The 12,889-nt window shown below is 36.8% G+C and overlaps 1 protein-coding gene and 1 long non-coding RNA gene across 2 annotated transcripts; both read right to left on the minus strand.

Moving 5' to 3' along the window:
- Positions 1-2,189: 2,189 nt before the first annotated feature.
- Positions 2,190-7,204, minus strand: LOC135117474 (suppressor of tumorigenicity 14 protein homolog). The gene is made up of 2 exons (XM_064036798.1): positions 6,422-7,204; positions 2,190-2,297 (listed from the first exon to the last, which is right to left on the minus strand). Exons 1-2 carry the CDS (start codon positions 7,202-7,204, stop codon positions 2,190-2,192), a joined length of 891 nt encoding a protein of 296 aa, XP_063892868.1.
- A 369-nt stretch (positions 7,205-7,573) lies between these two features.
- On the minus strand, positions 7,574-12,589 carry LOC135118222 (uncharacterized). Its single transcript, XR_010277706.1, has 3 exons — positions 12,441-12,589; positions 7,978-8,154; positions 7,574-7,703 (listed from the first exon to the last, which is right to left on the minus strand). It is a non-coding gene; the product is annotated as an uncharacterized LOC135118222 (long non-coding RNA).
- Between the last annotated feature and the right edge of the window lie 300 nt (positions 12,590-12,889).

Genomic DNA, 12,889 nt, shown 5'->3' on the forward strand with positions numbered 1-12,889 from the left:
ACCGGTAGAATGTCAGTAGTTATTCACAGTTTATTGGTCTAATTATCTCAGGCCGGCGGACATCATAGCTGGATCCCACTGAGCTCGGAACTACTGCGATGAATTTATAAACTTTGAACTGTATTCCGCAACTGCAGCCAGTAGTGCGAGAAGTTCTAACGGTTTTATCTTCAATCGTGCTGAAGTAAAGTCAATTGGCTGGGCAAAGAAGACAATTGTTATGAGGCTGTAGTATACTTTCATGTTGATCTTACTAATACCTATCATAAACGTGAAATTTTGTATGTGTGATGTATGCTCCTAGGAAAGCGGGGGAAACGCTGGCACAACGAGTGTTTTATAAATAGTCGCTTATGAAATACGACGATAGTTCCTTGAATAAATAACTTAACACACACATATTGACGATTAACGTCATCGGTTAAAAGGCTGCTCACACTTGTCCAGCCATAATTTTAATCATATTAATTTACATTTCATTAATTCTCCAAGCTTTTAATTACACAACGTAATCTGTTGTTATCATATGTCGAACATATTCCGTAATTCGCATATACAATATTAAAATTGCAAAATTTATTATTGAATTTAACACAACCTGAATCATTTATATTCATAAGCAAATATTCGCATTGTCGTCATTACACTTCAGGTGCAAAAAAGTAAACAAACTGAGCAAGTGTGAACAGTGGCTGGTACACAGACATTTATCATGTAACACATCAATTGGAATCAAACTGTCGGATGAACTCTCGGTCCGGTCGGTATCGGACGCGACTGCACATTTCCATACAACATTTCTATATAAAACATCATTCCCAGCTTTCAACGAGCCGTAATTTGACTAACAATTTGAGCAGATGTATTTTTATATTTACAGGGACACAAATCAAATAAGACGCGAACGTTACGCGAAATAATTTCATTTGGTATTCGAATTTCAAATTGATGTAGTGCTATCGGATTGCCAATTGAATTTGACAGCTGTGTAATTGTAGCCGAAATACAAGTGTCTGGTACATCGAACGCGACCTCGATGTATATTTGCAATTATGTTAGCTCACTGCTGTAGAACAAACAAAATTCTATGCTGTAGATAAGTGGAAATTGTGTGTAAAATGAGCATTTTTAGTGCATTCCGTGGTCGTAATTGGTTAGTTTTGAGTACCCCGGGGCACTGACTACAGTTCCTGAAAGACAGTGTAGTGCAGAAAGTTCGAGTAAAACATGTTAATTCCAAGTCTAGCTAGGAATACAAACTTATTTGATTCAGTGAGCTATTGAATTAGTTTGGCGCCGGCTTTAATAGATTTAAGCGGATTGCGATGGCACCTGTATTTTATCCATTTTGCAAATTGGATAAATCCAATTTTGATAGATTAGCCGCGAAAGGTATTAATTCAAAATCTTTTTATTATTATGAATGCATTAGTTTAGGTTCGCTATTTTTACGTTAGAACTAATGGATAGATTTTGATCAAACTTGTTAGTAATATCGACTTAGATATTGGTTACTATTTCGTAAGTAGTTACCTCAAATTAAGCGGGTGAATTAAGTTACATTTTGTTGAATATTTTTAAAAGTTTCTTACATAAAAAGTCAAGCAAGTGTAAACGCGAACAGATGGCGGAGTATCAGAGACGGCAGGAATCTTCAATGGCTCACAGTTGGCGGAGCAAACACATTTGCGTCACACGATTGATACACTCGATTATACACTCGGTTGGAGCGTCACACGCTTTGTCTTTACAACTCAATTGAATTCGAATACCAACCATACGTATTGTATTCTGTACTAGAAAATTCATTTGTTTTATTGATAATTCTTTAAAGGTACGTTTTGAGTACTAGCTTTCGACTGCAACTGCCGACCGCACATGCCGCGACTGCATGAAATCGACCGCAGCTGCACTACCGGTTTGTTTGTACATGAAACCGTTTTGGATCGAAGCGGCTGCAGTACGTGCAGTCACCCTCAGATATCGACCGATTTCTTGCAGTTGTTGTAAGTACAGTCGGCAGTTGCAGTCAGCAGCTAGCTTTCAAAACGCACCTCAAAATCCAAGTCTCCACTATTGTAAACAAAACACAATCTAATTTGATTGACGTGCATCCCCCCACTCAAATACCAACCCTAACTACTAGAAACAGAGTTGAAAATCGGCAGTCGCGTTACATTGCGGGCAATTTACACATATTCGGTGTAGAAAGCATTGCTGGTGCAATTTCCGTTGTCATTGGGTGAGTCAGGGTGTTCCTCAGGCTCCACTCCGTTTGTGCGCATCTCGTCCCGCACCTGGGTAAATAAACATGATTTATGTCTTGATAGTACTGCGACTGAGAGGCAACTAAGTCTGCGTGGTACATTGTGATAAAGGTATTTGTAGCCTAGATAAGTATGCTCTCGTCACTTGCGCATGTTATGTAACTTACTCCAGCTACATGCTGAATTTAGATCAAAGGAATAAGTAACTAGAGCATTCTTTAGCAGCATTATCTATCCACATGAAATATCAGACTCAAAGCATTCCTACGCTGTTATTCTTAAAATAATGAAAATGATGTAAGGGTATAAAATGAGCGCTCCTTCTTTTATTTGAATTCCATCCTTAAACTCAGTATTAAAAAAACAGTAATTACTGAATAAACAATGTCAACATTAAAATGCACTGCATCCCATATTCATTAAATATCCTACATACGCCAATATGTCATAAGGAATGTCTGCATATTCCATTGCCGATTGAAGCACGTCGCTCAAACTAATATCTAATTTAGCATGACGCCACTTGACGTCCAAATTGAAAGGGCTTCACTAATCATTTTAATACAACTCCCACAGGCTGCGTAATTCCACTAACTGGACATATTCCATGTCAAGAGCCCATGCCATACACCCATGGAGAACAAAATGAATAGCAGAGGTGCCATAACGGAAAATCTCCTAAGAAAGTAGCGCGCCGAAATGCGAGCGTGCCGGCGAGGAATGTTACTGTCTTCGAAAACACGCCCTCTTTGGACCCGATCATTTTTTGTAATACCAAAAGTCGTTGACAGATGTCTCCAAGAACTATTCGTTTTGGTCATGCCCACCGTACGTATTTGACCTACAAGAAGGCGTCTGACCTACCTGCGTTATGGCATCTCCGCTCATATTTCCTTATTCCTTGCAGATACCTAATCAAAAATAGTTTGCTTCAATCTGAAACACAGTGGAATTTCACAACGTATGTGTTTGATTGGTACTCGAAATATTCCGCTGTATTTTGGCCTGTTGTATTTGATTTTGGCGATGTGTTACAATTTTAGGTGTTTCTGTTTTCGTGTGTTATGTAAAAATAGTTTTGTTTTCACACGGTTAGATGTACAAGTGTTTGATTCGAGCGTTTAGGTACAAAGCAAAAATGTACACAAAAAATAGTTTTTATTTATTTAAATCACAAACATTTTTTAAAATTATGCGTAGCGCATGAATAGAAATGTATTTAATAAAACGAACTACTTATTGTGGTTTCTTTTCATTCCCAAAGTTGAAATAATTATGTTGAATTACTGTTGAACAATGTGCTATATAATTATATTTGAATATGTATAATATTCAAACCTCTCGCACACTGCAAACTTTTAGTCGACTGACAGTTTGTTTGGGATAATAAATCAGTATAAAGATGAATGCACATTACAAAGATCTACGAAAGAAAAAAATACTGAACTAACTGTCGGCCGACTGTTAAGGCAAATAAATATTATTATTAATATACAGTGTAGTGTGCGGAAGCGCTAAGTATGAATGTTAGTGAAATATTGTTTGAGGTCTATTTGCTGGCTTAACTGTTCAATAGATGTCAAAAATAAATTTTATTGGCTCCCATTTTATTGACATTTTATTTTATAATAATGTGACGGTGTTTTGTTTTATTTTTAAGAGGAAAAAGGCTTATGGAGAAAAATATACTAATTGGGCCTCGCGGCTTCGCCGGCAGCTGAGTACCATTTTATCTATGAAATGGAAACTCCAATAATATTTTCCGATGCTTAATTAACAGACTGTATTTCATTCAAAGAAATTATTGGTAAAATATGTTGCACATTTGGTAATTTTTATGTTGCTCTGATAGCGTATCGAATGCGTATATTGTTTAAGGGATTGTTAGTTTTTTATTAATAATTGAGCCCTACATGATGGTCAGACGGACATCGAAATTAGTCTTAAGGCCAAGTTTTACCCTTTGCTACGGAACCCAAAAGTATAATTTTTTTGTGGAGTTATTATAAGAAAGAATTCTTTCAAGAAGCTTATGTATTGTATCCAGTACTTTCGAGTTACATAAAACCATAATATTTATTTCGAGGCACCATACGTTGTCATACACAATGTATTAGTAAAATATGGCTGAAGTTTCTGCCGGAATTTTGCGAATATAAATTTTAAGTTAGAGTTTCAACGCATGAATTTTATCGGCATTGCAATATTACTTCGCTATTTTGAATTCCGTCTCTCGTACCTTGTAATATTTGGGAAAATTTGATTGAATGTTGCATTGAATGTTGCATTTTATAATTTAATTTTATGCAAATAACATTGTTTACGTAGTTGGGTTTATGTTTTGATAAAATATATAAGTAGCTATTGCAAAAGTCATTTTTAATGCTTATTTCCATTATATAGGTATATAAATGAGGGGGGGGGGAAGACCTAAAACCAAAACGGATGGATTATTGAAGAGATTTCATAACACAGTTAGTTTCAAGTAGCCGGACGGACGGCAATCTAGCCGGACTGACGACAGTCCAGTCGGACGGAGAACACAGTACCTCCGGTTTCAGAACCGGACATAAAAGAGTAAAGTTTATATGTATACATCGTTGAAACACGTAACTTAGACTGTTAACCTCAGATGGGTGGTAATAAAAGCAGGATATGGGAAAGCTTTTTAATGTCTGTATTAGAATGTAATGCAATGGTGTCTTTTTAACCGACTTCGTAAAAAGAGTCATCAGTGTACATCCTACATCGCTCGAGAAGTCAGTGGCAAATGAACTGTAATTTTATCCAGACACTGAATTCTAGAAAAAAATTGTATGTAAAAGTAGTTTTGTTTAGATTTTCAGTGTTTTTAAAAGTCGGTTGTCTTTTTTCGTAAATATTTGCTTTTATCTTAAACGCAGAATTAATACCTACAAATTTCGTTTTATGACCTTGTTACCTTATGTAAAGTACTATGAATCTCTAAGGCCAAACTGACCGTGGTACCTTCGTCTTACATAAAGTATTTCTATAGGTAATCCCCATACATCACGCGAATATAATACAATAAATTGAGCCTGAGTAATATTTACGGCTGTATCGGCAGAATTTATGACATCGCGTTGTCCTTGGACCATTAATTAGTGACGGAGTTACTCTCACAATTGTAAGAATAATTTATATGTTTTGGGTCGAGGTAAATATGACAATGTCATTGGTAATGTGACATATTTTTTGACCTTCGATTAACTACTGCTTGTTCTTGTTTCGTTGGATTAGTTTTGATGACATTACAAGCAGTGCCCGATTATTCTTAAAATCATACTTGTACAATTTTTTATCGACCGGTATTTTGATTCTGCTCTCAATCTATATTAAAATGTATCTCTGTCTGATCGTTTCTTGTCGAAGCTAATTTGTAAGGCTTTCACCCTAAAATGGATAAACCGATCGAGATGTAATTTGGAAAGGAGATTAGTACTCTACACACAAAATAGTGTTAGCGATTAAAAACTTCATTTAATATAAGTATAAAGTTAGTGCCCAAAGTATTAATGCTGTGCTACAAGGACGAACTTACAAAAGTTAAAAACATAATAAAGTCTCAGCTACACAGTCAGACAGTTCAGGATAAATAAATCATAAGAGATATGCCTACATATCGCGACGCGAGTTTTATAGGTAATACATGCATACTATGATTTATCTCTCTATTATGCTGAAAGTTTCAGAGATTATATCAGCTGATATATATGTACATTTGAATATTTTTCTTCGTTTCCTATTTTCTTCGGTTTGTTTTCAATCTACATGAAGAACTTAGTGCGCCTAAAGTACGCGACCGAAGTTTCGCGGCTCAGTATACATTGTTTTGGATTCACGATTACCTTATCAGCTTCATCTTCATCTTTCTATCAGCCGATAGTTCAATTTGCAGTGTAAGGGGCCGTTAATTAGCTCTCAATCCAGTTGAACAAATATATTGATAAATACATTTAAATGTAATAGATTGTTCATAGCAGCACTCTCGTTTAATATAAACTTGATTTAATGCAAATATACACCATACTTATCATGTTTAATTCTACAAATACAAGATCTTGTATGATTTCATGCACACCACACATATTTACAGAAGTCAATGATTCTCTTTATCAGGTATAATCAGGTACCAACGGGACCACCTTGTCAGCTACTGCTGTCATGCGCATAGTTTCCTCAATCCAGGGACTGTAGACATGCAACGGTAGAAACACAGTTATATCTTCCGAATAGTCAGTCAGAACTCCCAGGATCGTGTGATCGTCTAGTAGAAGGGGACAGCCCACGTCCCATTGGTATGTCGTCGTACCCCCGGCATGGTTATCGACACACAACTTTGGTATTTTAGTAAATAGCAGGTTTTCGTAACACTTTTGAATAACAGCCTTAGCAGCCTGTAAGGGTTCGTACAGTGCTGCAGTGAGGTCGTACATCTGATCGGGCCGCGTCGGCCCTCCTCCGACAAACGTCACAGACTTCCCGATCAGATCCTGCTTGGTTGCTATCATACCGTAAGTAATTAAGTCTATTTTATCTTTAACATGCAGCAACGCTATATTGTGATCCGAAGACGGCCTGTGAAATGGGTCCGAATAAAAATCTGGATGGATAATAATTTTGCGCACTCGCGAGTAAAGTTTCGTTTTGACTGGCGATGTGGTGAAATTGCCGTACCAAACAGCTAGATTGTCGAAGAAATCTTCGCCCATGACATGTTCATCGTCATAGAATGGATAGGCGGCAGTGACTGCCCAGTCGGGGGACAGCATTGCGGCTGAGCACCACTTATGATCTAGATCCTTGATGTAGGCCACCACAACTACGAAAGGATATTCTCCGTCTTCAACATCCTCGCCGCCTCCAACTCTTAAATGTTTTACTTCTGAGTGATTATTTTTTGCATCCACTGTCATATAGAAAATGGAGACCGCCAGTAATCTGAGCATTCTCAGAAACTCGCTGGATGTGTTGTAATGATAACGGATCAATAAAGTTCTAAGGAAGTCCTTTTCTTCTTTTAATTTAATAAAATATCGTTTCAAGTCATGTTTTGTGTTGTATTTCACTGAATGTGGTGGAATATTGACTCAGTTCAGTAAAATGGAAATAATCACAAAGCGATTGAAATAAAGTTATGCTATAAAAATTTTATGATATATTTTTGATCGTCGATTGAATGCAAAATATTTCGATCAAATAGTTTCATGGTTGGACGGACATGTAAAAGTTTGGATGTTTATTTATTAACATTCTAAAATTCAGTCTGTTTGATAGGGTGGACGCGTAACGCAGTGTAACTAGGACTGGCACAACTTGGGCCCACTTACCGGCGACGTCAGAGATCGTGGCGTTGGGCGCGCACTTCACAAAGTCGGGGAAGAAGTTCACCATGATGATCCCGCCATTTTCTTCCTGCAATTGTATATTTATGTGAATTTCATTTTATAAATACAAACTTAACATCGGGTTAATCAATGATAAAGTTAATCAACAATCGGCTTGGTTGGTTTGTGCATGTAGTCACCACCTTGTCATGACAAGCCGTTGTATTTCGGAAGGCACATGAAATGGGTAAGTCTAGGCTGTCATTTTAACATCTTTGGCAGTCGTGATGTGTAAGTCAGAACCCAGAAAGTCTGATAAACAAACTCACTAGTTATTTCCATTGAAAGCCATGAATACTTACCAGAGATTGGATGATGTCATCAGGAATGTTACGCTTATGGTTGCAGAGACTGTAGACAGATGAATGGCTGAAGACCACGGGAGCCCTGGAGAGCCTGATGGCAGCCCTGGTGGTGTTCTCCCCCACGTGCGACAAGTCCACTATCATGCCCAACCGGTTCATCTCCTTCACCACTTTCTGTGAACAAACGAATCAGTACTCTTTAAAGTTGTTCTGTGAAAATAAACATTATGATTTCGCTTGTAAACTTTAGTTTGCTTTAAAGTATATTGGTGTAATTTTGTTAGGCTTGCAATATTTTTTGAAGGTTTATAAATTTACACAAATTATTACTACCTGTAATAGGGATGACTGTTTATTGGCAGATAAAAAGGTTTATTTCTAACTTTATTTAAACGCCAGCCGCCAGCAACAGAAGAGTCAACATTCGACATCATGATTGTCAAAATGAATCATTAATAGATAACATACCACTATAGGATACCACAAAGATAACAAAACATTGCATTCTTCACCAGGCATGCTCGTTTCACACATCACCATTTTCCTTCTTACAGCGAAACATTGACAACTGTCGGTACAAAAATAAAGTTAAAACCGAGCGGTGTCGCGCGAAAAACCTGAGTGGAAAATCCGCCAGTACGAAAAGTCTGATATTCTACAATCATCTTATTTCCTAGTCAAGCAGAAGAAAATAAGATCGTACTCAAACTAGGCAATTTATAAATTTACGTTTCTCACTCATATTGCTTCTCGCGTATATTAAATCTGCGACTGGATTCAGACGCGATGCTATTCATGCGACTGTAATGAATCGCAGATAGGATACACGTCGGAGTCGCTGCGGAATATAGATCGTGTGGAACGACCCTTATGCGAAATTTCGTGTTGATTGGTAGTTTTAACTCAATTTGAATATCGTTGCATGCTGTCAATATTAATGGGATAGGAATACTTTTATTTTTTAACAGTGATTGATGTGTACTGAAGTAATTTTTATGTTACTTTGTTGGCACGTTTACGTGGAATCTTTTTCAGATAAAAAATTGATGTTGAATATCAGTCAGTTCAATGTGATTTTTTAATCTAGCAGCACTATTTGAATACTTAAGTTGTTGTTTCTTGCATCGCGTAAAAATATTAAGGTAAAAAGTTAGCTTCTGGCATTATGAATGCTGTAAGTTTTGATTCATACTTGAAGGGTCACCTTGTATGCTCAACTAATTATGTAGTTCCAATTTCTACAACCTACCTTATCCGTTATTTTGCGATTAGAAAATTAAAGACACAATTTTTGTGGAGCTACATCATTTAATATCTAATCCCAAATCAACGGAGAGATGCGTTGTAGAAATCCACCATTATTATCTTAAGGATCAAAGTACCTAGCAAGGCTTGCATTCCAGGTGCAGAAATCGCAATTATTTAAACTTTCCTATTCAGCGAGCGCTTCAAGTGGAACATGAAACTTTCAAAAGAAATTTTCATTCAGCAGTTCTGTTTCTAGATTTCCAGCCATTACTACATTATTAAAATTTAACTTTTTAACAGCGCACAGCTATCACACTAGTCTATTTTCTGCCAAACAATTGAAATACGAAAATCTTTTAAAATTTCAGATTCATTTGGCATTTTTTATCATTAAGGAACAAAACAGAGTTCTTTGCCCAGGCCTTTTCTCGATAAACTCTTAAAGTACTAGATTTTCATGCGGTAATCACTAGTATAACGATTAATTCGTGAGAAAGGTTTAGATACAATACGTAATCTATTCATAGTACATAAAGTTGTCATGATTTCCGCTACACCTATTTCTTCTACCCAGCAAAAACACGTAAGAAGTGATGAAGGGTGAAAATTTAAGGGGCTGTCTTTTGTAAATGACGTTCAAAAACGTGCTTTTGCATCTGTTAATACAGTATCGTATTAATTCTAGAGTATAGCGTGATAATCGATTAACTATCAGTGTAATTGAGGCCATTCATCACGAGTGTCTGCCAACACATTCATCTTCCCAAATTCTATCGTAGGGATGTCACAACGTTCATGATATTTGTTATGGTAGCTGCATTTAGCTTCCTTGTACGACTTATATCAGTAATATAGCAGTCAAACCAAGGTGTCGAGGAAGTCAGGTAGGCAGTTTCAAAAATACTGGAAAAAAAATAACAAGCCATACATCTAAAATATAAGTATATATATTTTTATTAATATGGCTTATTATTATATTAATATGGAATTTATTGAATAGGTGGTTCTGCCGGCGGTTCCACATGTGTTCCGAGGGAATTTCTTGGTGCGTCAATTTAAAAACAAGCCTATGTACTTTCTCTAGGTCTAGACTGGCTGTGTGCCTATTTAAATCGGTTCAATAGTTTTTCAGTGAAAACCAGACACACAGACAGAGTTACTTTAGCTTTTATAATATTATTTATACATTTTGTTATTTCGAAGTAAATTTTCTTTTGAAACTAAGCTCACATTCTTTCGTTACTTTAAAGTTATATTTGTATCTACTTTGTAATTTAAAAAAAAAAACGTCTGATTTACTTTCAGTAAGTACTTCACAGCAACCCTAGCACAATAACAGCAATAAGAAACAAGAGGATTCGTTTCTAATTACACGAATGACCGCCTAAATCATCAAAGTGAGCCCAGCTTACATGCGCTCACAAAGATGTCTACCACCCAGCCTTGGTTCTAAGCACGGAGGAAGGAAATATAGCGGAGATGCCATAAGGTAGGATAGGCGCCTTCTTGTATGCCAAGCAAGGTACGTGCGTAGCGTACGGTAGGCGTGATTAATTAATAGAGCCAACGAAGCCTTCGCAAATCAAAACCAATTTGTCAAAAATTGGTGATTTTAATTTTGTGAACAAAGGGTGGATTTCATAGAATGCGCATGAGGGCAACGTTAGTAACGTTGCCCGTTCCCCGAACATTTGGTCGCGCTACTTTCGTAGGAGATTTTGCGTTACGACATCTCCACTAATCATTTTGTTCTCCTTGGTAGGACCAAGACCAAGACTCGAAGTGCCAAAAGGGCCATTCATTTGACTTTGAAGCGATGTTGCCAGGACAATTTAATAACATGCTAATGAGAAGAACTGACAGGCCTGTGATTATATTTCAATTTTCTGAAGGCTGCGGAAAATGGCGACTTTAAGTGAAGCGAAGGACCGGGTTGATGGTTTATGAGAAATAAGATTGGACGCGATGTTACTCGGTTTTGAGTGCGATGTTATCTTGCTTTTGAGATGATGTTAGACTTTTATGTGTTTCGTTTTAAGTTTTATTTTATTTTTGTTGTTTGAAAATCAAAATATTTTTGTTTAACTAAGATTAAAATCAAGAAGTGGCGCTATAAGCTCGCCAACGACACATCTGTTTGTTCGGTTTGAAGAACCTATAAAGTGGGCCCCGTTAGGGTAATAAATGAATATTTAAACTTAAAAAAAATTGTTGTAAGCAAAATACGATTGTGTTCGAAATATTTTAGTTCACGGCATTTATATGCTGTTTTCTTTAGATCAATTAAGTCTTTTTATTAACACGCTTATTAAATGAACATGATATAATAGTAATAGTCCCCAAAGAATAACTTCATCTAACCATCGCTTAAAGTCCAATAAAAAGAGCTAACTAATTCACAATGGAACGCGTTTCACCTAATATCTAATATTAGTGTGGAACGTTCAGAAATTGATGAAATGGGGCCAGACGACGGAGGTGAGGAAAATAGAAATCTAATGATCTGCCGAACTGGCTTCGTGTTGAAAATATCATGCATTAACATGAATTTCCAGAAAGGTTTCGCGAATAGACGATCGGCTTTGGAGAGACTGGTTTTAGTCTATTTTAGCTTAAAGCTATTTTAAAATGGTGTCAGCGATGAATTTAATAGGAGATTTCCATGAGAAAATTATGGAACATTTTGAGCACTTTCTATTTTTGTCATGACAAGAATTTAATATACGATGAGACGTACATACAGAATTCATAATTCTCAGTACACGGTATTACTTATTAGACGAACGCAGACAAAGTTGCGGGAACGAGCAAGAGCTTAATGCTCTCACTTTAATAATAAAATTACAATACGGAATATTAAAATAGTTCGTGGGACCATCTTTTGCTACTAAAACTGTTATGAGCTATCTGAAACTTTGGAGCGGCGAATGTATTAAAATATATTCCATAACTTATGTACCGGAGTGGTCTAAGTACCTTTAAATCGGTAATGAAGTACTGTCGTTAGGGCTGCCAATATATTATATAACCTAAGTTACATATAGGGCTATACGTAGTGTATACACAGGGCTGGCACGCATCCTTTCTCCTCGACCACACATAATTCCCACATACCTTACTAAACAAATCGACATTTTCATCCTTCCACATTAACAACAGCATAGCATCGCATAGCTCCTACTACACAAACAATAAGGTTGAAATTCGCTTACCTCTCCGAATTCGGTCAGTCCATTGGCCACGGGCGCTTCGTTCGATGAGTCGGCCCTGAAAGGAAGGAATAAATGACGCAAAAAGGAAAACAAATGTTCAACAAAAAGATACATATACATACACACAAGAGGATACATTCGCCATTGTTCAGTCAGTCGCTTTGGCAGTAGGACAAGACGTAGAAATACAGTAAGAACAAGATAACAAGCTCTAGCTCACACAAGAGAAGGCAATGTGCAAAGATATTACAGAGAACTGCACGACAGAGATATTTTCTTTCTTATTAGTGCCGTCTGCTAGAGATTGTTATCAAGTACCTGCAGTTTACCTTCTGTCTTCTTACATAATAATGGCTTAACTTTCGTAGATGCTCCACTAGTAATGTTTTTAGCCCCTTGCGTGTCAGAGTTGAATGTTCATCATCATCATCATCATCTGAATATTTCGT

The sequence above is a fragment of the Helicoverpa armigera genome, chromosome 1 (assembly GCF_030705265.1).
Source record: "Helicoverpa armigera isolate CAAS_96S chromosome 1, ASM3070526v1, whole genome shotgun sequence".
NCBI classification, from domain to species: domain Eukaryota; kingdom Metazoa; phylum Arthropoda; class Insecta; order Lepidoptera; family Noctuidae; genus Helicoverpa; species Helicoverpa armigera.